Source organism: Oncorhynchus gorbuscha, linkage group LG14, assembly GCF_021184085.1.
Source record: "Oncorhynchus gorbuscha isolate QuinsamMale2020 ecotype Even-year linkage group LG14, OgorEven_v1.0, whole genome shotgun sequence".
Taxonomy (NCBI): domain Eukaryota; kingdom Metazoa; phylum Chordata; class Actinopteri; order Salmoniformes; family Salmonidae; genus Oncorhynchus; species Oncorhynchus gorbuscha.
In genome coordinates this window covers 33,990,138-34,015,505 of record NC_060186.1, presented here as the reverse complement: position 1 = coordinate 34,015,505, position 25,368 = coordinate 33,990,138, and the positions used below count along the sequence as shown (strand labels likewise).

The 25,368-nt window shown below is 43.4% G+C and overlaps 1 protein-coding gene across 4 annotated transcripts in view; it reads left to right on the top strand.

Moving 5' to 3' along the window:
* The window catches only part of LOC123994824 (interleukin-1 receptor accessory protein), a 45,443-nt gene extending 20,652 nt beyond the window's left edge, over window positions 1–24,791 (top strand). For 2 of the 4 annotated variants that reach the window (XM_046297838.1, XM_046297839.1), the window contains exons 6-12: window positions 931–1,099; window positions 1,311–1,382; window positions 7,639–7,765; window positions 7,957–8,105; window positions 11,563–11,706; window positions 11,925–12,068; window positions 23,283–24,790. In XM_046297838.1, the coding sequence (XP_046153794.1) occupies window positions 931–1,099; window positions 1,311–1,382; window positions 7,639–7,765; window positions 7,957–8,105; window positions 11,563–11,706; window positions 11,925–12,068; window positions 23,283–24,064 (1,587 nt within the window). In that variant the 3' untranslated portion in view covers window positions 24,065–24,790. Of the gene's footprint in view, window positions 1–930; window positions 1,100–1,310; window positions 1,383–7,638; window positions 7,766–7,956; window positions 8,106–11,562; window positions 11,707–11,924; window positions 12,069–12,561; window positions 13,344–23,282 lie in introns of those variants that run through there. The other 2 variants (XM_046297840.1, XM_046297841.1) reach the window with 2 other exon arrangements.
* The last annotated feature ends 577 nt before the right edge of the window (window positions 24,792–25,368 follow it).

Genomic DNA, 25,368 nt, shown 5'->3' with positions numbered 1-25,368 from the left:
TTACTGTAGACCTCAAGGCATTCTGGTCTAGCAAATTACTGCATTTGTTAGCTGTAAAATGAACAACAAATATTCAGCTAAGATACCGAATAGTACATTTACAGTAAGTTCCTTTATTTTCAAAATTGAAGCACGTGCCATTTCAAGACTGATTTATAAAGTTTAACTGGTTTCATCATTGATTACAAAATTGGAGGACTCTCCAATGTTTTGGCCACAGTTTTTTGTTAAGTTTTAGAACCTTCTAAGGTAAAACCTTTGAATTTGATGAACATATCTTATGTTTTGGCCATCACAGTTGTATTAAATCCGTCTAGAATGTGGTTTCAACCAATCATCTTCCAGGATTAGACCCACACGTTGTATAAACAATTGCATTGTCTTTGTTTTACGTTGATTGTCAATTTGTACCCAGTGTAGAAACACACGACGGAATGTTCTGTAGAGTAATCAACTATAGAAAAGTTGACAATAGAATTACTGTAAAAGTGGAACACAACACGTTACAATACGACAGGATGCCAGTCTATCGCAGGGACTTACTCCCAACCCATCTCCTTAATGCTGAGTGCCGAGCAGGGCGAAACTCTAACCACAAGGGCAAGGAGTTGGTCTCACAAATATAACCTCTAACAAAGTATGGCAGGACATACACTAGATGCCCAAAAGGTCAATGGACATCTTTGGTTCCTCCCTTCTACTAAAGATGATCTATTACAGTGGAGGCGGCTGAGGGGAGGACGGCTCATAATAATGGCCAGAACAGAGCACATGGAATGGCACAAACATATGGAAACCATGTGTTTGATACCATTTCACTAATTCCACTCTAGCCACTACCACGAGCCTGTCATCCCCAATTAAGGTGACACCAACCTCCTGTGATCTACTGTGCTCTACCCACCCCCCTCCTGTGTTGACCTTGAGCAGGGGTGCAATGCGTTCGGGAACTTCAACATCGATCGTGTGCTCAAAGGAGACAAGCTGGTCATCCATGTAATGTTGGAGCACTACCAAGGACTGTACCACTGTGTGGTCACTTATGAGACCAAAGGAAGAGCCATCAAATTCACCAGGGTGGTCAATGTAACCGCAGTGTGTAAGTCCTTTTTCACAACTATCTGAAAGTTTTGTAATTATGAACGTTGCACTGTACATCCTTTTGTTAATGTTTGAGATCATGAAAGCAATTCAGTGATATGTTTTTGAATATTTCCTATAGTTAAGGTTTTATGGATAAATATCTGATATTGCAATATGATAATGTCAAACTTCCAATAAGCGTAATTTCTGCTTTGTGTTTCTCTCAGCTTCCAGTGGTTTACCCAAACAGCCAAATATACTCAACCCTGCCAAGGAGCAATTCTATCCTGTCAAACAAGGTAGGTAGAGATTGACTATGAGATACATCAGCATATCAATATATTGATCAAGATATACACAGTGTACAAAACATTAGGAACACTGCTCTTTCCATGACAAAGACTGAGCAGGTGAATCCAGGTGAAGGCTATGATCCCTTATTGATGTCACTTCAATCAGTCTAGATGAAGGGGAGGAGACAGGTTAAAGAAAGATGTTTAATCATTGAGACAATTGGATTGTGTATGTGTGGCATTCAGAGGGTGAATGAGCAAGACAAAAGATTTAAGTGCCTTTGAACGCGTTATGGTACTAGGTGCCAGCCGCACCGGTTTGTGTCAAGAACTGCAATACTGCTGCGTTTTTCACTCTCAACAGTTTCCCGTGTGAATCAATAACGGTCCAATACCCAAAGGACACCCAGCCAACTTGACACAGGAAGAGATAAAAGGAGAATTGACAGCAGTACAATGACAAAGCATGTGTTATAGAAATGGTGTACAAGTTAATGATGTGGAAATACTGAAAAGCATATATATATATATATATATATATATATATATAAAAACTATTGGTTTAAGCAGACCAGTTAGCAACATGCCAATTAGGCATATATATATATATATATATATATATATACAGTTGAAGTCAGAAGTTTACATACACTTAAGTTGGTGTCATTAAAAAAAAGTTTTGACAAGTCGGTTAGGACATGTACTGTGTGCATGACACAAGTAATTTTTCCAACAATTGTTGAAAATTGTTCACTTCTAATTCACTGTATCACAATTCCAGTGGGTCAGAAGTTTACATTCACTTAGTTGACTGTGCCTTTAAACAGCTTGGAAAATTCCAGAAAATGATGTCATGGCTTTAGATGCTTCTGATTTGAGTCAATTGGAGGTGTACATGTGGATGTATTTCAAGGCCTACCTTCAAACTCAGTGCCTCTTTGCTTGACATCATGAGAAAATCAAAATAAATCAGGCAAGACCTCTGAAAAAAAATTGTAGACCTCCACAAGTCTGTTTCATCCTTGGAAGCAATTTCCAAATGCCTGAAGGTACCACGTTCATCTGTACATTTACATTTACATTTAAGTCATTTAGCAGATGCTCTTATCCAGAGCGACTTACAAATTGGTGCATTCACCTTATGACATCCAGTGGAACAGTCACTTTACAATAGTGCATCTAAATCTTAAAGAGGGGGGGGGGTGAGAGGGATTACTTATCCTATCCTAGGTATTCCTTAAAGAGGTGGGGTTTCAGGTGTCTCCGGAAGGTGGTGATTGACTCCGCTGTCCTGGCGTCGTGAGGGAGTTTGTTCCACCATTGGGGGGGCCAGAGCAGCGAACAGTTTTGACTGGGCTGAGCGGGAGCTGTACTTCCTCAGTGGTAGGGAGGTGAGCAGGCCAGAGGTGGATGAACGCAGTGCCCTTGTTTGGGTGTAGGGCCTGATCAGAGCCTGGAGGTACTGAGGTGCCGTTCCCCTCACAGCTCCGTAGGCAAGCACCATGGTCTTGTAGCGGATGCGAGCTTCAACTGGAAGCCAGTGGTGAGAACGGAGGAGCGGGGTGACGTGAGAGAACTTGGGAAGGTTGAACACCAGACGGGCTGCGGCGTTCTGGATGAGTTGAAGGGGTTTAATGGCACAGGCAGGGAGCCCAGCCAACAGCGAGTTGCAGTAATCTGTACAAACAATAGTACGCAATTATAAACACCATGAGACCACGCAGCCATCATACCGCTCAGGAAGGAGACGCATGCTGTCTCCTAGAGATTAAACTTACTTTGGTGCGAAAAGTGCAAATCATTCCCAGTACAACAGCAAAGGACCTTGTGAAGATGCTGGAGGACACAGGTACAAAAGTATCTATATCCACAGTAAAATTAGTCCTATATCGACATAACCTGAAAGGCCGCTCAGCAAGGAAGAAGCCACTGCTCCAAAACCGCCATATAAAAGCCAGACTACGCTTTGCAACTGCACATGGGGACAAAGATCATACTTTTTGGAGAAATGTCCTCTGGTCTGATGAAACAAAAATAGAACTGTTTGGCAATAATGACCATCGTTATGTTTGGAGGAAAAAGGGGGATGCTTGCAAGCTGAAGAACACCATCCCAACCATGAAGCACAGGGGTGGCAGAATCATGTTGTGGGGCTTCTTTGCTGCAGGAGGGACTGGTGCACTTCGCAAAATAGATGGCATCATGAGGCAGAAAAATTCTGTGGATATATTGAAGCAGCATCTCAAGACATCAGTCAGGAAGTTAAAGCTTGGTCGCAAATGGGTCTTCCAAATGGACAATGACCCCAAGCATACTTCCAAAGTTGTGGCAACATGGCTTAAGGACAAGAAAGTCAAGGTATTGGAGTGGCCATCACAAAGCCCTGACCTCAATCCTATAGAAAATGTGTGGTCAGAACTGAAAAAGCGGATGTGAGCAAGGAGGCCTACACACCTGACTCAATTACACCAGCTCTGTCAGGAGGAATGGGCCAAACTTCACCCAAGTCATTGTGGGAAGCTTATAGAAGGCTACCTGAAACGTTTGACCCAAGTTAAACCAGTTAAATACCAAATACTAAATAAGTGTATGTAAACTTCTAACCCACTGTGAATTATTCTGACATTTCACATTCTTAAAATAAAGTGGTGAATGAAGACAGGGAATTTTTACTAGGATTAAATGTCAGAAATGGTGAAAAACAGAGTTTAAATGTATTTGGGTAAGGTGTATGTAAACTTCTGACTTCAACCTTATATATATATATATATATATACAGTGGGGCAAAAAAGTATTTAGTCAGCCAACAATTGTGCAAGTTCTCCCACTTAAAAAGATGAGATAGGCCTGTGATTTTCAATCTCATCTTTTTAAGTGGGAGAACTTGCACAATTGGTGGCTGACTAAATACTAAATACTTTTAAATACTTATATATATACACTGCTCAAAAAAGGGAACACTAAATAACACATCCTAGATCTGAATGAATGAAATATTCTTACTAAATACTTTTTTCTTTACATAGTTGAATGTGCTGACAACAAAATCACACAAAAATGATCAATGGAAATCAAATTTATCAACCCATGGAGGTCTGGATTTGGAGTCACACTGAAAATTAAAGTGGAAAACCACACTACTGTAATGTCCTTAAAGCAAGTCAAAATGAGGTTCAGTAGTGTGTATAGCCTCCACGTGCCTGTATGATCTCCCTACAATGCCTGGACATGCTCCTGATGAGGTGGCGGATGGTCTCCTGAGGGATCTCCTCCCAGACTTGGACTAAAGCATCCGCCAACTCCTGGACAGTCTGTAGTGCAAGTGGCGTTGGTGGATGGAGCAAGACATGATGTCCCAGATGTGCTCAATTGGATTCAGGTCTGGGGAACGGGCGGGCCAGTCCATAGCATCAATGCCTTCCTCTTGCAGGAACTGCTGACACACTCCAGCCACATGAGGTCTAGCATTGTCTTGCATTAGGAAGAACCCACGGCCAACCGCACCAGCATATGGTCTCACAAGGGGTCTGAGGATCTCATCTCGGTACCTAATGGCAGTCAGGCTACCTCTGGCGAGCACATGGAGGGCTGTGCGGCCCCCCAAAGAAATGCCACCCCACACCATGACTGACCCACCACCAAACCGGTCATGCTGGAGGATGTTGCAGGCAGCAGAACGTTCTCCACGGCGTCTCCAGACTCTGTCACATCTGTCAAGAGCACAGGGCGCCAGTGGCGAATTTGCCAATATTGGTGTTCTCAGGCAAATGTCAAACGTCCTGCACGGTGTTGGGCTGTAAGCCAATCCCCACCTGTGGATGTCGGGCCCTCATACCACCCCGTTTGAGTAGACACGTGCACATTTGTGGCCTGCTGGAGGTCATTTTTGCAGGGCTCTGGCAGTGCTCCTCCTGCTCCTCCTTGCACAAAGGCGGAGGTAGCGGTCCTGCTGCTGGGTTGTTGCACTCCTACGGTCTCCTCCACGTCTCCTGATGTACTGGCCTGTCCCCTGGTAGCGCATCCATACTCTGGACACTACGCTGACAGACACAGCAAACCTTCTTGCCACAGCTTGCATTGATGTGCCATCCTGGATGAGCTGCACTACCTGAGCCACTTGTGTGGGTTGTAGACTCCGTCTCATGCTACCACTAGAGTGAAAGCACCGCCAGCATTCAAAAGTGACCAAAACATCAGCCAGGAAGCATAGGAACTGAGAAGTGGTCTGTGGTCACCATCTGCAGAACCACTCCTTTATTGGGGGTGTCTTGCTAATTGCCTATAATTTCCACCTGTTGTCTATTCCATTTGCACAACAGCATGTGAAATTTATTGTCAATCAGTGTTGCTTCCTAAGTGGATAGTTTGATTTGACAGAAGTGTGATTGGCTTGGAGTTACATTGTGTTGTTTAAGTGTTCCCTTTATTTTTTTGGGCAGTGTATATATACACATTTACAAATGTGCTTTTCTTTCAAAAACAAGGACATTTCTAAGTGACTCCAAACTTTTGAACGGTAGCGTGGGTGTGTGCGTGTGTGTGTCTACGTACACACACACACACACACACACACACACACACACACACACACACACACACACACACACACACACACACACACACACACACACACACACACACACACACACACACACACACACACACACACACACACACACACACACACACACACACACACACACACACACACACACACACACACACACACACACACACACGACAGACTGACCAGGTGAATCCAGGTGACAGCTATCAGTGTAGTGTTCAATCAGTGTAGATGGGGAGAAGACAGGTAAAAGAAAGATTTTTAAGCCTTGAAACAATTGGATTGTGTAATGTGTGCCATTCAGATGGTAAAGGGGCAAGACAAAAGGTTTAAGTCCCTTTGAACGGGGTAAGGTGCCAGGTGCACCGGTTTGCGTCAAGAACTGTAATGCTGTGCAGTTTTTCACGCTCAACAGTCCACCATCCAAAGGACATCCAGCCCACTTGACACAACTGTAGGAAGCATTGGTGTCAACATGGGCCAGCATCCCTGTGGAACGCTTTCAACACCTTGTAGAGTCAATGCCCTGACAAATTTGGGCTGTTCTGAGGGCAAAAGGGGGTTCTTCTCAATATTAGGAAGGTGTTCCTAATGATTTGTACACTCAGTGCATATTACGATAAATCAAGTTAAACTTATTCAACTCAGATTCAATCCTTTCCCCATAACAATTCATACAATTCAGTTGAAGATCAGACCATCATTTCCCACTTTTCGCTGTTGTGATCATCGAATTAGAATTAATACTAAGCATATGGTTGTGACAGAGTTTTCTCAATATATAGAAAATATAATCATACTCAACATTGACAAATTGAATCATCAACATCAGAGTTTTGGCTATTCCTTTTGAATTTTATTCAAATGTTTAATGTGACAACGTTGTAGTCATGGATGTAGCTGTGATATTGTTCCCATGGTAATGCAGCAGTATTGATAGCCTTGTGGGCTGTTGCAAGGTCAGAGGTGAATCTCACATTGAGGCCTCTCCATCTCCAACATTTTAATAACTGACTTGAGATCAGTTTTAGAACTTAGTGGGTACTGTAACTAAGTTTTATAAACTTATCTTATGTGTTGGCTGTCACTAATTTGAAAGTTGAGATGGGCAATGATTATCGAGTGCGTTTGGGGAGATGCATATGTGATAACAGAAAGCCGGATACTTTGATTTGTTTTCTAACAGCAAGGCTCGACTTAACAACTCAACATGCAATGTAAACGTTTGACAAAATATTACACTGCATTGTGTGAAAATTGTCAGAAGTGAGGAAAGAATATCTGTATTTCAAATGTTAGAATAATATCACCACATAGAATACAGTGCATTTCCAACCTATTGACCAATTGTAGGTGCATGGTATTGTGACTTCTGGGCCTCATTTAACATATTTCCCAGTGTGTTTTGTTGTAGGTTATATTTGTTGCCCCAGTTAGTGTAGAGTGTTGTACCAGTTTAGCTGTTTTTTGGTGTGCCAATAATAATATTTCCCATCACAGGGTGCAGACCAAAGTGACAGTTCCACATTCATTTGATTCCTGGCAATTGGGTACAATCAATATCATTTCACAGAATGTTACTTGCATTTTTTTGTGAGTTGTTGAGATTGGGTGATATTGTCATGGTGACACAGCACAGTAGACATTGTTCCCATGGTAATGCAGCAGTATTGATCGCCGTGGTGACTGTTGCAGGGTCAGAGGTGAATCTCACATGCAGGGTGTCATTGCCCTACCTGGAAGGACCCAGGGAGACCTGGTGGACCATCGATGGGAAGACTGTAGATCAGCTAGCTGATCCCCGCATCTCATTCACTTCTAGGTAAGTCTCATCCTCTTCTGTCTTTTCTTGTCTCTTCTGTTACTTTATCTTCTCATCTCTATTCTTCTCTATTCTTTTATACTGTTCTTTTTGTTGGTTTCTATCCTCTCCTCTCATTCTTCTGTTACGTCTGTCCAATTTTTTTCTTCCTTTCATCTCCTCTCTCCTCCCCACATCTCTCTATCCTACAGGGTGGTGTTGGATTATTTTGGGGATAGGACAGTTGAGAATGTGCTCCGCATCCAGGACTTCAGCTCAGAGGACCTGACCAGAGAATACAACTGCTCCGGACGCAACGGCCGAGATGTAGCCACCCGCAGGGCAGTGCTAGAAGAGGAGGGTGAGGAATGATTTAAAACACGACAGAGCATAGCATGACACAATAGGACATTTGTTGATAATTTGTGTGGAAATGTGCTGAATATTGTATTAGTCACCATGGGAAAGTGGTGTGTAGCTTGTGGTCTGTGGTTGATCTTGTTGGACTGTTTTGTGATCTGTGAGGACATTTTCTGTTAAACCTTACTAATGCTTTTGTACTAAAATATATGTCTTTAAGCCTAGGCATTGATCTTGAGTTAGTTTCTTTAACAAACTCATATAGATAGAAAAGTGTGTGTGCGCGCCTTAACCTCTCTGGAATATGTGGGACACTAGCGTCCCTGGCCAAAAACCAGGGAAAATGCAGAGTGCCAAATTCAAAAAATTACTATAAAAATCAAGCTTTCATTAAATCACACATGCAAATTAAAGCTACACTTGTTGTGAATCCAGCCAACATGTCAGATTTCAAAAAGGCTTTTCGGCAAAAGCAAACTATGCTATTATATGAGGATAGCACCTCCGTAAACAAAGAGAGAGAAGCATATTTCAACCCTGCAGGCGCGACACAAAACGCAGAAATACAAATATAATTCATGCCTTACCTTTGACGATCTTCTTTTTTTGGCACTCCAATATGTTCCATAAACATCACAAATGGTCCTTTTGTTCGATTAATTCCGTCGATATATATCCAAAATGTCCATTTATTTGGCACGTTTGATCCAGAAAAACACTCGTTCCAACTTGCGCAATGTATCTCAAAAGTTACCTGTAAACCTTGCCAAAATATTTCAATCTACTTTTGTAATACAACTTTAGGTATTTTTTAACAGAAATAATCGATAAAATTGAAGACGTGGTGATCTGTGTTCAATACAGGAGGAAAACAAACTGTAGCTAGCTTTCTGGTCACGCGCCTCTATCTAACAGTACACTTCAAGTTACCCTCGTTCAATATGGCAGTACTTCTTCATTACACAAAGGAAAAATCTCAACCAATTTCTAAAGACTGGTGACATTCAGGAAGCAGTAGGAACTGCAAGAAGGTCCCTTAGAAATCTGGGTTCCCAATGATTTGGAATTGTTTGTCCTCGGGGTTTCGCCTGCTAAATAAGTTCTGTTATACTCACAGACATGATTCAAACAGTGTTCTATCCAAATCGAATAATAATATGCATATCTTATCTTCTGGGGATGAGTAGCAGGCAGTTGACATGTGGCATGCATTTCATCCGGACCTGAAAATACTTCCCCCTGTCACCAATAAGTTAATAGAGGCCTGTTCTAACTGTTCTGTGTGTGTAGAATGACCCCATGATGTCTGGGCACTCAGCCAAGAAACTAACTGTTTCCTCTTAAGTTAACTGGAGACTGAGTAAAGGTTATATCCTGCACAGCAATGATAAAGCTATTGTTCTGTTTGGAGCCTGTTTCTGGGCGAAAGTTTCATGTTTTGTGTGTGTGTGACCAGTACGACCATACATCATCTGGGCCGATAGTCAAAGGTACTTGCTTGCCCAACTTGGGGGAACCTTTGAGCGGTTGTTAGAGGGATTATGTATGGAGTGACTTCCTGTCATTCTGGCCCCTATTTTTCTCACTCAGTTGCGACAGACTGAGGCAAACTTGCATGGGGTAGTTTGACTAGATAAATGCTCCTGTACTTTTTGTACAGGTGGGCTCTCACTCCATTTCACCTGCATGGGTGGTGCGACCAGCCTCCTTATTATAATACGTTTTTAATACAAGTAATACGTTGATTGATTATTGGCTTTGCCTCTCTTCATTATTCGAATTTCCACCACCGATCATTTCCATGATAGAAGAAAAAAAAATTTGATCTCTGCAGAGGGTAAGTAGCAGAGGTTTGGACTGTTTAGTGTACATTCTTTAAAAAAACTATATTCCTATTATTTCGATTTTGTTGAACAAGTTTGCCTTTTTATTCTGTTTTAACGCTTTTACATTTGATTCTCTTTGTTTCCTTTATTAGTATTATTTTTCTACCATTGTTTTATATCTTGCTTATCTTGTTTTATTTTTACATGCTACATTCTTTAGTGTAAGACTATGTTTTATTATTTCAAGCAATAACTTGTGAAGCACATTGGGCTGCAATGACTCCTGTGAAAGGTGCTTAACCCCCTAGCACCGGTGCATCAATCTAAGTTACATAATAAAAAAAATCCCATTAAAATCCGTCAGTTTAAGCTACAGATATCTGAAGTTGGTAGTCGGCACCATCTATTTTCCAACTTCTGTTTAGTAGCGTCCGAACCATTTGGCCTACAAATGAATGGGACTGCACTGTGGAAAGCTGAGATTGTGTCATGGGACTCGTCTGTGTAACGGAGGAGTAAGGATCGGACCAAAACGCAGCGTGGTAAGTGTCCATATAGATTTATTCAAAAACACAACTGAACACTGGAACAAAATAATAAACGTGAAATATACAAAACCGAAACAGTACGGTGTCGCCTAAACACTCACACGGAAACAAACACCCACAAACCAAAAGTGAAACCCAGGCTACCTAACTATGATTCTCAATCAGGGACAACAATTGACAGCTGCCTCTGATTGAGAACCATACTAGGTCGAACTCAAAACCCAACATAGAAAAACAAATAGACTGCCCACCCCAACTCATGCCCTGACCAACTAAAACAAAGACAAAAACAAAGTAACTAAGGTCAGAACGTGACAGTCTGAAGGTAACCAGTACCTGTAATATGGAATTATGAAGGTAGTTTCGTGTAGATTTTTTAAATTAATTTTTTAAATAAAAACAAACAAGCTAAGTAATCCATAGTATGACCATCTTAAAACAATTCCATATGTCAGCATAGCACCCCCTTTCCCCCAACCTCTTATGCTCTAAAGAATTAACAAACAAAGTACAATATATTATCATTATCAATAGTATTTCCAGTGAGTGTAGGTCACACCAATTCTGTAGGCTAGAAGAGTTGGCTATATCACACAGGCCTTTCCTATTTTATTATTTTTTTGGGGGGATAAGCAGGCGTAACAGTGAGGGAGAGCAGGATGAGACATACAGGTAGGAGGGTTTGAATTTGATTTAAGGCTACCACAGACTGAGGGCAACATTTTCGTAGTGCAAAATAATTGTGCAAAGTGCTAAAATTACAATAAACCTCATTGTAATCAGTGTGATTACATTTTTACTTTTTCTTCAACAATGTGCTTTATAAAGAGGAAACTATAGATGTATTGCTCAGTTTACAAAATTTGTGTTAAATCATACTGCGACTTTGGCCTCAATGGGAATCACCTGACTAAGTATACAGTAAGTTAAATAAAACATTTGGTTTATGCTATTTTTTGCACTTTGCACAATTCTTTTGCACTGTGAAAATGTCGCCTTGAATAGTGGTAAAATATATGCTGCAGGTGATGGTGTTACCAACTAGGCCAGCCCGAGGCAACCAATTCTCTAATTTAATTTTCAGTATACCTGCCATCCGTGGAGCTGGGCTGTGGCCTGGGCGTGACTCTGTTCTTGATGCTGGTGCTGTTCGTGGTCTACCACATCTTCTGGCTGGAGCTGCTGCTGCTCTATCGCTCCTGGTTTGGAACCGACGAACGCTGTACAGGTGGGACACCTACTGTACAGACAGACCTTGCTAAGAATAACCAACTAGGGCCATTCGTTTTTCCTGACCACTTGACCTGGCCAAGAAAGTGTAGCTCCAACATATTAAACCTGACCTGGAAAAATAATGTGGTCAGGAAACTCCTGACCCTAATAATGACATCTCTGAAATACATTTTTTTCCCTTCTTACTGTGTTTCTGCTTCCTCCATCATTCAGACGACAAGGAGTATGACATCTACATCTCGTACGCGAGAAATAGCGAGGAGGAGCAATTTGTCCTCTTGACACTCCGCAGGGTCCTGGAGAATGAGCTGGGCTATACCGTCTGCATCTTCGACAGGGACAGCCTTCCTGGAGGGAGTGAGTATGGTCTAGCTTAGACAGAATATTATGGTCTATCTTCAGGCCCTGATATCAGTATGGAACAGTCCAACAGTGGGATGAGGAGTGTATGAGAGAAAGGGGAACAGTGTGTTAGAATGAACCAGTGGGTAGAAATGTGTAGGAATTGTGAGGGAGATGATTACAGACCGGAGAGTTTCCTGACTACAACCTGACCAGGAAAAACTCTCTAAAAGCCTACAACCAGGGCCTGGTATTTTCCCTGGTCATGTCACATGGTCAGCAAACCTCCCCTGGCCCTAAAAATGACACATGCTATTACCATTAGAGGATTCAGAGGATTGGCCTAAATGAAGGCGCTGTGCTGAATCACTGATCTACAAATAATCTTGCATCCCAAATGACTCCCCATTATGTGATCAATATTAGTGAATCTGCATAGAGCCTTGCTCATTCTGACCCCTCGGAAGTGCTGTGTTACTGAGTGAGAATGGTGTGATCCCCTTCCCAGCCATCACTGACGAGACGCTGACCTTTGTGGGCCGCAGTCGCCGCGTCCTGGTGGTGCTCAGTCCAGGATACGGCCTCCAGGGGACCCAGGCCCTACTGGAGCTCAAGGCAGGGCTAGACAGCATGGCGTGGGGTGGACATCTGCGGGTCATTCTGGTCCAGTATAAGCCATTGAGGCGGGGCGGCTGGGTGCGCGAGCTGAGGCGAGCGAGAGTAGCTCTGGCGTTGGTCCGATGGCAAGGGGACAAATCCAGCGATCTGTCCTCTACGTTCTGGAAGCGACTCCGAGTGGAGCTACCTGTCAGAAGGATTAAAGACTAGCTACAGAGCCAAGATAGTAACGCTATACCACTGCAAAATATAGCTATAGACACACAGCGAGCATAATAACATTGTGGAGACGCAACTCGCACTTAGAATACAGAATGACATAGCATATATGTGACATACGCACGCACGCCCACACACATACATACACACACACCATTATTACACTGTCATTTTGTTTCCTTTTTGTGAGTGAGAAACCATTCATCAATTTGTTTTGCATTTTGTTAAATGCTTATTTGAAAGAGTCTCACATTGTCTCATTTTGTATACTTTCATATTATGTAAATATTTGTTATCCGAATAAATGCATTTTTTTCATATCTCAATATCCATTTCATCCATGTAATTTAATTTCATCACATTTTCATTGTTTGTCATATTATGCATTATCTTTCACATGACTGTGTGTTTGGAGTTGCTGGTTGAAATATATTTCTGGAAGGTGATATCTGATGGCTATGAGTATGTGAATTTGTCATTGTTTTTGATAATGGAAAATATACAGGGTGAAATTCAGTCGAACATGCCATAGCAATGTTTAATTTGTGTCTTTAATCAGTGTGATTAATGTGCACAGTTTTGAGGGGAGCCCACTTGTTAGTGATTAGTAAGTTTTCACACTACATTCCTTTAAAGTACATCAAAACTATTCTGTAATTTTATTTGACCGTTGGAAAAAATCTAGCTTTGCAGAATATCAAATCAAATTTTATTAGTCACATGCGCCGAACACAACTGGTGTAGACCTTACAACGTTTTCTGTAAGTCTTCATAAGGTTTTCACACACTGTTGCTGGTATTTTGTCCCATTCCTCCATGCAGATCTCCTCTAGAGCAATGATGTTTTGGGGCTGTTGCTGGGCAACACGGACTTTCAACTCCCTCCAAAGATTTTCTATGGGGTTGAGATCTGGAGACTGGCTAGGCCACTCCAGGACCTTGAAATGCTTCTTACGAAGCCACTCCTTTGTTTCCCGGGCGGTGTGTTTGGGATCATTGTCATGCTGAAAGACCCAGTCACGTTTCATCTTCAATGCCCTTGCTGATGGAAGGAGGTTTTCACTCAAAATCTCACGATACATGGCCCCATTCATTCTTTCCTTTACACGGATCAGTCGTCCTGGTCCCTTTGCAGAAAAACAGCCCCAAAGCATGATGTTTCCACCCCCATGCTTCACAGTAGGTATGGTGTTCTTTGGATGCAACTCAGCAATGTTTGTCCTCCAAACACGAAGAGTTGTGTTTTTACCAAAAAGTTATATTTTGGTTTCATCTGACCATATGACATTCTCCCAATCTTCTTCTGGATCATCCAAATGCTCTCCAGCAAACTTCAGACGGGCCTGGATGAGAGCATGTGGATGATCCAGAAGAAGATTGGGAGAATGTCATATGGTCAGATGAAACCAAAATATAAATTTTTGGTAAAAACACAACTCTTCGTGTTTGGAGGACAAACATTGCTGGTGGCTGACATGTACTGGCTTAAGTAGGGGGACACGTCTGGCACTGCAGGATTTGAGTCCCTGGCGGCGTAGTGTGTTACTGATGGTAGGCTTTGTTACTTTGGTCCCAGCTCTCTGCAGGTCATTCACTAGGTCTCCCCGTGTGGTTCTGGGATTTTTTCTCACCGTTCTTGTGATCATTTTGACCCCACGGGGTGAGATCTTGTGTGGAGCCCCAGATCGAGGGAGATTATCAGTGGTCTTGTTTGTCTTCCATTTCCTAATAATTGCTTCCACAGTTGATTTCTTCAAACCAAGCTGCTTACCTATTGCAGATTCATTCTTCCCAGCCTGTTGCAGGTCTACAATTTTGTTCCTGGTGTGCTTTGACAGCTCTTTGGTCTTGGCCATAGTGGAGTTTGGAGTGTGACTGTTTGAGGTTGTGGAAAGATGTCTTTTATACTGATAACAAGTTCAAACAGGTGCCATTAATACAGGTAACGAGTGGAGGACAGAGCGGCCTGTTATTTTATTTTTATTTATTTCACCTTTATTTAACCAGGTAGGCAAGTTGAGAACAAGTTCTCATTTACAATTGCGACCTGGCCAAGATAAAGCAAAGCAGTTCGACAGATACAACGACACAGAGTTACACATGGAGTAAAACAAACATACAGTCAATAATACAGTATAAACAAGTCTATATACAATGTGAGCAAATGAGGTGAGAAGGGAGGTAAAGGCAAAAAAGGCCATGGTGGCAAAGTAAATACAATATAGCAAGTAAAACACTGGAATGGTAGTTTTGCAATGGAAGAATGTGCAAAGTAGACATAAAAATAATGGGGTGCAAAGGAGCAAAATAAATAAATAAATTAAATACAGTTGGGAAAGAGGTAGTTGTTTGGGCTAAATTATAGGTGGGCTATGTACAGGTGCAGTAATCTGTAAGATGCTCTGACAGTTGGTGCTTAAAGCTAGTGAGGGAGATAAGTGTTTCCAGTTTCAGAGATTTTTGCAGTTCGTTCCAGTCACTGGCAGCAGAGAACTGGAAGGAGAGGCGGCCAAAGAAAGAATTGGTTTTGGGGGTGACCAGAGAGATATACCTGCTGGAGCGTGTGCTACAGGTGGGAGATGCTATGGTGACCAGCGAGCTGAGATAAGGGGGACTTTACCTAGCAGGGTCTTGTAGATGACATGGAGCCAGTGGGTTTGGCGACGAGTATGAAGCGAGGGCCAGCCAACGAGAGCGTACAGGTCGCAATGGTGGGTAGTATATGGGGCTTTGGTGACAAAACGGATTGCACTGTGATAGACTGCATCCAATTTGTTGAGTAGGGTATTGGAGGCTATTTTGTAAATGACATCGCCAAAGTCGAGGATTGGTAGGATGGTCAGTTTTACAAGGGTATGTTTGGCAGCATGAGTGAAGGATGCTTTGTTGCGAAATAGGAAGCCAATTCTAGATTTAACTTTGGATTGGAGATGTTTGATATGGGTCTGGAAGGAGAGTTTACAGTCTAACCAGACACCTAAGTATTTGTAGTTGTCCACGTATTCTAAGTCAGAGCCGTCCAGAGTAGTGATGTTGGACAGGCGGGTAGGTGCAGGTAGTGATCGGTTGAAGAGCATGGATTTAGTTTTACTTGTATTTAAGAGCAATTGGAGGCCACGGAAGGAGAGTTGTATGGCATTGAAGCTTGCCTGGAGGGTTGTTAACACAGTGTCCAAAGAAGGGCCGGAAGTATACAGAATGGTGTCGTCTGCGTAGAGGTGGATCAGGGACTCACCAGCAGCAAGAGCGACCTCATTGATGTATACAGAGAAGAGAGTCGGTCCAAGAATTGAACCCTGTGGCACCCCCATAGAGACTGCCAGAGGTCCGGACAGCAGACCCTCCGATTTGACACACTGAACTCTATCAGAGAAGTAGTTGGTGAACCAGGCGAGGCAATCATTTGAGAAACCAAGGCTGTCGAGTCTGCCGATGAGGATGTGGTGGTTGACAGAATCGAAAGCCTTGGCCAGATCAATGAATACAGCTGCACAGTAATGTTTCTTATCGATGGCGGTTAAGATATCGTTTAGGACCTTGAGCGTGGCTGAGGTGCACCCATGACCAGCTCTGAAACCAGATTGCATAGCAGAGAAGGTATGGTTAGATTCGAAATGGTCGGTAATCTGTTTGTTGACTTGGCTTTCGTAGGATAGATATAGGTCTGTAGCAGTTTGGGTCAAGAGTGTCCCCCCCTTTGAAGAGGGGGATGACCGCAGCTGCTTTCCAATCTTTGGGAATCTCAGACGACACGAAAGAGACGTTGAACAGGCTAGTAATAGGGGTGGCAACAATTTCGGCAGATAATTTTAGAAAGAAAGGGTCCAGATTGTCTAGCCCGGCTGATTTGTAGGGGTCCAGATTTTTCAGCTCTTTCAGAACATCAGCTGAATGGATTTGGGAGAAGGATAAATGGGGAAGGCTTGGGCGAGTTGCTGTTGGGGGTGCAGTGCTGTTGACCGGGGTAGGAGTAGCCAGGTGGAAAGCTTGGCCAGCCGTAGAAAAATGCTTATTGAAATTCTCAATTATGGTGGATTTATCAGTGGTGACAGTGTTTCCTATCTTCAGTGCAGTGGGCAGCTGGGAGGAGGTGTTCTTATTCTCCATGGACTTTACAGTGTCCCAGAACTTTTTTGAGTTAGTGTTGCAAGAAGCAAATTTCTGCTTGAAAAAGCTAGCCTTGGCTTTTCTAACTGCCTGTGTATAATGGTTTCTAGCTTCCCTGAATAGCTGCATATCACGGGGGCTGTTCGATGCTAATGCAGAACGCCATAGGATGTTTTTGTGTTGGTTAAGGGCAGTCAGGTCTGGGGAGAACCAAGGGCTATATCTGTTCCTGGTTCTAAATTTCTTGAATGGGGCATGTTTATTTAAGATGGTTAGGAAGGCATTTAAAAAAAATATCCAGGCATCCTCTACTGACGGGATGAGATCAATATCCTTCCAGGATACCCCGGCCAGGTCGATTAGAAAGGCCTGCTCGCTGAAGTGTTTCAGGGAGCGTTTGACAGTGATAATATAATAATAATAATAATAATATATGCCATTTAGCAGACGCTTTTATCCAAAGCGACTTACAGTCATGTGTGCATACCTTCTACGTATGGGTGGTCCGGTGGATCGAACCCACTACCCTGGCGTTACAAGCGCCATGCTCTACCAACTGAGCTACAAGTAGCCAACATGAGTGGAGGGCAAGTTGGTTAGGATGATATCCATGAGGGTGCCCGTGTTTAAGGCTTTGAGTGGAGGTCGTTTGACCGCTGACCCATTACGGATGCAGGCAATGAGGCAGTGATCGCTGAGATCTTGGTTAAAGACAGCAGAGGTGTATTTAGAGGGGAAGTTGGTTAGGATGATATCTATGAGGGTGCCCGTGTTTAAGGCTTTGGGGGGGTACCTGGTAGGTTCATTGATAATTTGAGTGAGATTGAGGGCATCAAGTTTAGATTGTAGGATGGCTGGGGTGTTAAGCATGTTCCAGTTTAGGTCGCCTAGCAGCACGAGCTCTGAAGATAGATGGGGGGCAATCAGTTCACATATGGTGTCCAGAGCACAGCTGGGGGCAGAGGGTGGTCTATAGCAGGCGGCAACGGTGAGAGACTTGTTTTTAGAGAGGTGGATTTTTAGAAGGAGAAGTTCAAATTGTTTGGGTACAGACCTGGATAGTAGGACAGAACTCTGCAGGCTATCTTTGCAGTAGATTGCAACACCGCCCCCTTTGGCAGTTCTATCTTGTCTGAAAATGTTGTAATTTGGAATTAAAATTTCAGAATTTTTGGTGGTCTTCCTAAGCCAGGATTCAGACACAGCTAGAACATCCGGGTTGGCAGAGTGTGCTAAAGCAGTGAATAGAACAAACTTAGGGAGGAGGCTTCTAATATTAACATGCATGAAACCAAGGCTATTACAGTTACAGAAGTCATCAAAAGAGAGCACCTGGGGAATAGGAGTGGAGCTAGGCATTGCAGGGCCTGGATTCACCTCTACATCGCCAGAGGAACATAGGAGGAGAAGAATAAGGGTACGGCTAAAAGCAATAAGAATTGGTAGTCTATAACGTCTGGAACAGAGAGTAAAAGGAGGTTTCTGGGGGCGATAAAATAGCATCAAGGTATAATGTACAGACAAATGTAGGGTAGGATGTGAATACAGTGGAGGTAGACCTAGGTATTGAGTGATGAAGAGAGAGATATTGTCTCTAGAAACATCATTGAAACTAGGAGATGTCATTGCATGTGTGGGTGGTGGAACTAATCAATTGGATAATGTATAGTGAGCAGGACTAGAGGCTCTTATAATATATGCCATTTAGGCTCTACAGTGAAATAAGCCAATAAACACTAACCAGAACAGCAATGGACAAGATATATTGACATTAAGGAGAGGCATCCTTAGTTGAGTGATCAAAAGAGTCCAGAGAGTGGAGTGGTTGGTTTCGGGGTCAAGGCGATTTAGACAGCTAGCCAGGACATCGGTAGCAAGCTAGCATAGGAAGGGGGTCTGTTGTTAGCCACCTCTTGCATTCCGTCAGTAGATTAGTGGGGTTCCGTGTGGTAGAGGGAATTAGTCCAAATCACACAACAACAAAAATAAAATAAAAACAATAGATATAGTTATAGAGGCCCAAGAATAAACATAATAATAATAATAAAAATAAATAAAATGTCCGATTGTCTATTCTGAGAGCTGCCGGTAAGACAGCTAACGGTTAGCAGGCCACAGATGGGCGTTCAGGTAACGTCGAGACGGAGGAGCCAGCCGGATCTCCTTCGGGTAGACAACGTCGGCAGTCCAGTTGTGAAGGCCCGGTGGGGCTCCGCGTAGGCAGTAAAACGGGTCCGGATAGGTGACTGCAGCCCAGGAGTGATTGACGGAGCTCAGGAGTGATTTACGGAGCTGGCTAGCTCCGGAGTAATTGATGTTTGCTCCGGAATCGACGAGAGCAGATAGACACACGGATAGCAGCTGGCTAGCTGTGAGATCCGGGAATGAATGTCCAGAGAGCAGTTGAAATCCAAGGACATGGAGAGAAAAATTGGTCCGGTATGATCCGTTCCGAGCCGCGCTGCGCCGTACAAAACTGGTGATAGATTTTCAAGCTAAAGGATAGCTGATGACCACAAACAATGGTTAGCTGAATACTAACAATTTGCCAGTAAAGAAGCTAACTAGCTTCTGAACTAGCTTCTGATTAGCTTCTAGCTAGCTCCGGGCTAGCTTCTGGCTAGCTTCTTGGAGCTTCTAGCTAGCTCCTGGCTAGCTTCTGGCTAGCTTCTTGGAGTTTCTGGCTAGCTTCTGGCTAGCTTCTTGGAGGATTGCAGATTTGAGGTAAATAATACTTATTTATAAATATAAATTGGTGAGGCGGGTTGCAGGAGAGTGTTTTGAAGATGAGTTGATGGAGAAAAAAAAAATGTATGTGAAAAAAAGTTGTAAATATATATATATATACAGGACACGACAAGACGAGGACAAAAGACGTCTGAACTGCTATGCCATCTCGGGCGTTCATGTTAAAGAAGTTCTGGCTACAGGTCAGATTTGTCTTCTTATTTCGCAACAAAGCATCCTTCACTCATGCTGCCAAACAAACCCTCGTAAAACTGACTAACCTACCGATCCTTGACTTCGGCGATGTCATTTACAAAATAGCCTCCAACATTCTACTCAGCAAATTGGATGCAGTCTATCACAGTGTCACCCGTTTTGTCAACAAAGCCCCATATACTGCCCACCACTGCGACCTGTACACTCTCGTTGGCTGGCCTTTGCTTCATATTCTTCGCCAAACCCACTGGCTCCAGATCACCTATAAGTCTTTGCTAGCTAAAGCCCCGCCTTTTCTCAGCTCACTGGTCACCATAGCAGCACCCACTCGTAGCACGTGCTCCAGCAGGTATATTTCACTGGTCACCCCCAAAGCCAATTCCTCTTTTGGCCGTCTTTCCTTCCAGTTCTCTGCTGCCAATGACTGGAACGAACTGCAAAAATCACTGAAGCTGGAGACTCATATCTCCCTCGCTAGCTTTAAACACCAGCTGTCAGAGCAGCTCACAGATCACTGCACCTGTACATAGCTCATCTGTAAATAGCCCTTCCAACTACCTCATCACCATACTGTCATTTATTTTGCTCCTTTGCACCCCAGTATCTCTACTTGCACACTCATCTTCTACACATCTATCATTCCAGTGTTTAATTGCTATACTGTAATCATTTCGCCACTATGGCCTATAAGCCTTACCTCCCTTATCCTACCTCATTTGCACACACTGTATATAGACTTTTTCTATTGTATTTACTGCGTTTGTTGTTTGTTTACTTCATGTGTAACTCCCTGTTGTTGTTTGTGTCACACTGTTTTGCTTTATCTTGGCCAGTTCGCAGTTGTAAATGAGAAAGAATAAAAGTTTTGCGATGACACAACAGTGGTAGGCCTGATCACCGACAACGACGAGACAGCCTGTAGGGAGGATGTCAGAGACCTGGCCGTGTGGTGCCAGGACAACAACCTCTCCCTCAACGTGATCAAGACAAAGGAGATGATTGTAGACTACAGGAAAAGGAGGACCGAACACACCCCCATTCTCAGCAACAGGGCTGTAGTGGAGTAGGTTCAGAGCTTCAAGTTCCTTGGTGTCCACATCACCAACAAACTGACATGGTCCAAGCACACCAAAACAGTCGTGAAGAGGGCGTGACAAAACCTATTCCCCCTCAGGAGACTGAAAAGATTTGGCATGGGTCCTCAGATCCTCAAAAGGTTCTACAGCTGCATCATCGAGAGCATCCTGACTGGTTGCATCACTGCCTAGTATGGCAACTGCTCGGCCTCCAACTGCAAGGCACTACAGAGGATAGTGCGTACGGCCCAGTACATCACTTCCTGCCATCCAGGACCTCTATACCAGGCAGTTTCAGAGGAAGGCCCTAAAAATTGTCAAAGACTCCAGCCACCCTTGTCAAAGACCGTTCTCTCGGGCTACCGCACGGCAAGTCTAGTTCCAAGAGGATTCTGACAACTTCTACCCCCAAGCAATAATACTCCTGAACATCTAATCTAATGGCTACCCAACATCTAATCAAATAGCTATTTGCATTCCCCCCCTCCTTTTACACCACTGCTACTCTCTGTTATGTTCAATGCATAGTCACTTTAATAACTCTACCTACATATACAGTGGGGCAAAAAAATGATTTAGTCAGCCACCAATTGTGCAAGTTCTCCCACTTAAAAAGATGAGAGGGGCCTGTAATTTTCATCATAGGTACACTTCGACAATGACAGACAAAATGAGAAAAAAAATCCAGAAAATCACATTGTAGGATTTTTAATGAATTTATTTGCAAATTATGGTGGAAAATAAGTATTTGGTCAACTACATTCAAGCAAGATTTCTGGCTCTCACAGACCTGTGTCTCTGCAGTAGATTGCAACTCCACCACCTTTGGCAGTTCTATCTTGTCAGACAATGTTGTAGTTAAGAATGGAAATTTCAGGGGTTTTGTTGGTCTTCCTAAGCCAGGATTCAGACACGGCTAGGACAACCGGGTTGGCAGAGTGTACTAAGGCAGTGAATAAAACAAACTTAGGGAGGAGGCTTCTAATGTTAACATGCATGAAAGGCTTTTACGGTTACAGAAGTCAACAAATGAGAGAGCCTGGGGAATGCGAGTGGAGCTAGGCACTGCAGGGCCTGGATTAACCTCTACATCACCAGAGGAACAGAGGAGGAGTAGGATAAGGGTACGGCTAAAGGCTATAATAACTGAAAGGAACAGTTTTCTGGGCACGATCAAATAGATTCAAGGCATAATATAGTTAAGAATAGATTCAAGGCATAAGGAGTAGTTAAGTTCATCTGGTTGGCTCATGTCCCTGGGCAGCTCTCAACTGTGCTTCCCTTTGTATTCTAATGATTTGCAAGCCCTGCCACATCCGACGAGCATCAGAGACGGTGTAATATGATTATATCTTAGTCCTGTATTGACACTTTGCCTGTTTGATGGTTCGTCAGAGGGCATAATGGGATTTCTTATAAGCTTCCGGGTTAGAGTCCCGCTCCTTGAAAGCGGCAGCTCTAGCCTTTAGCTCAGTGGGGATGTTGCCAATAATCCATGGCTTTTGGTTGGGGTATGTACGTATGGTCACTGTGGGGACGACGTCATCGATGCATTCATTGATGAAGCCTGATGTGATGTGGTGTACACCTCAATGCCATAGGATGTGGCATTTGTGATAGCAAAACAGCTTTTGCAAAACATAATTTGTGCCTTGTAGGGGTGCTCTTCAGCAAAAATGTCTCCCCTAAATAGACAGAAATAGTAGCAGTGGGGAGGAGAGGAGGAGAGGCAGGAGCCTAGTAGCAGTGGGGAGGAGAGGCAGGAGCCTACCTCTACCTCTCCTCCCCACAAAATCATATACTGTGGGGAGAACTAGTATTTGATACACTACCAATTTTGCAGGTTTTCCTACTTACAAAGCATGTAGAGGTCTGTAATTTTTATCATAGGTACACTTCAACTGTGAGAGATGGAATCTAAAACAAAAATCCAGAAAATCACATTGTATGATTTTTAAGTAATTCATTGACAAAAATTTACAGACCTCTACATGCTTTGTAAGTAGGAAAACCTGCAAAATCGGCAGTGTATCAAATACTTGTTCTCTCCACTGTATGTTTGTTTCCCTAAAATTAAGTATTTGTGTGATTTAATGAGATAAGACATGTTTACATTTGCGTATTCAATCCAACATTTTGATGTAAACAGTCAGCAACTAAACACACATAGTGTATCTTTAAATAGCGCAATGCGGTTTTATTGAATGTTGCCCATAGTGTCATTGTGCCATCCTGGTAGGTTCTAAGGTGAGTCTCTCTCCCCTAGATATGTCAGAGGCTGTCCTCAGGTGTATGCGGTCAAGCCGTCATCTCCTGGTGGTCCTGAGCCCCACCTACCTGACAGAGAAGAGTGTCAGCCTGCTGGAGTGTCGCCTGGGACTCTACATCCAGCTCACCTGCCATGCCCACATCATCACCATCCTTTACAGCCCCCTCCCGAGACTACTGGCCTCTTGCACTGAGGCCAAGCAGCTACGCCGCAGTACTACCACCATCATCTGGAGGGGACCCCAGTCGGAGTCGTCCACCTCTCGCTTCTGGAAGCGCCTGCGCCTGGCCCTGCCTGTGAGACCGTTGGCCCTGGGGAGGAGGCTCATCGACAGCACATCGTCCCACTCCGACCTGGCCACTTCTTTGCGCCAGCAGTGCCAGCCGCAGGATGCAGCCGAGCCACAGAGACAGAGGGATGGCAAGAGTGCTGCAGGCAACGGTGTCAGAGGCAGGGGGCGCAAGTGGAGGATACAGAGGATACAGGAGGCGCGCAGCAGGGAGATGTTGAAGGCGGGACACGGTAAGAACTGTGGAGTGTGTGTGGGAGAGCCCCACGGAATCTTGGGTAGGGCGGCTGTGAAGACCCAACATACACATCAACCCACAGAAAACAGTATCAGACCCGAGACCCAACCAAGACTTCATCCAAGCAGCACAGACACCCAACTAGGACTTCATTCAAGCAGCACAAAAGCCCAACCAGGACTTCATCAAATCAGTACAGAGACCGAAACCAGAACTTCATCCAAGCAGCACAAAGACCCAAGCGGGACTTGACCCTAAGAGTACTGAAACTCCAGCAGAACAACCACATCCTTCGCCTAGCCAACCACAGAACTTTGACAACTGTGCGTGCGACCTACAGTAGATAACAATAAAAGCAGCAATATCAGGCATGGCTGTGCACTGTAGAACACTGTCTGAAGACAGGGGCAACTGAAATAAACTTGGCTTACAAATTGCGAAATGCTAAGGACATATCGGATTAGAATAGCAGAGGAGACAACTTTGTTTCTTAAGTGGAGAAATGTGGAAAGTACATTTTATGGGTATGTAATGACAAACATTTGACATTAAATATTGTCTGTTCTGTATCTCATTTGGTTCTTCACTGACCTATTGAAGACGTCACCCGTTCACCATCCACTGGCCTGGGTTGGTTTGTCGACCCGTCTGTTTATCTGTGTGTGACTTTGTTGGGGGAAGGGGGTGGGTGATTAGCAACCAGTCAGACAGGCTTCTGGGACAATGAGGACCATAAAAGATTGGAGATTGTTGGAACTGACTGACAGATGCTAACTACCTGTCCAAGCAAACTGCACTGTGCTGAGTGTTTCTGGATTATCATAATATACTCTATCTAGTGTCCATTTTCCTTCTTTGGTGGTCCTTTGAGCCCATGACAAATGGTACTCAAATTTGGTTCAGAAATCCATCCAACTTTATCAATGCTTTTTTAAGATTGTGTTCTGATGTGCCACACAACAATTTCCCATCTCAGTGAATATGCAATTCATTAAAACTTGATTATGAATTATTTCTACAGGAAATATAACCTTGTCGCAATGTTATTACAGTGTATTTCCTTATGACATTAATGTGTTGTATTGAATGAGGGTTATATTATCAAAAGCTGTACCCTTTTTCCATATGGATCACAGATTGAGGCAAGTTCAATGACGACACTGTACAGCACATTCATAATGCTGAAGTGCAGAAAAAGAGAGTAGAAAAAGGGAGGGAGAGAGAGAATATCGTGCTGTTTTTTCAATGGCTGCTTTCAGTGAAGGTGCTAATTTCCTTCCATTGAGGCAAATTACACACACATTGAAGGGAATCATTTAAGCTTGCACCTGAATAGTGCAGGAGACAGTTTTTTATTTATTTTTATTTCACCTTTATTTAACCAGGTAGGCAAGTTGAGAACAAGTTCTCATTTACAATTGCGACCTGGCCAAGATAAAGCAAAGCAGTTCGACAGATACAACGACACAGAGTTACACATGGAGTAAAACAATCATACAGTCAGTAATACCGTATAAACAAGTCTATATACAATGTGAGAAAATGAGGTGAGAAGG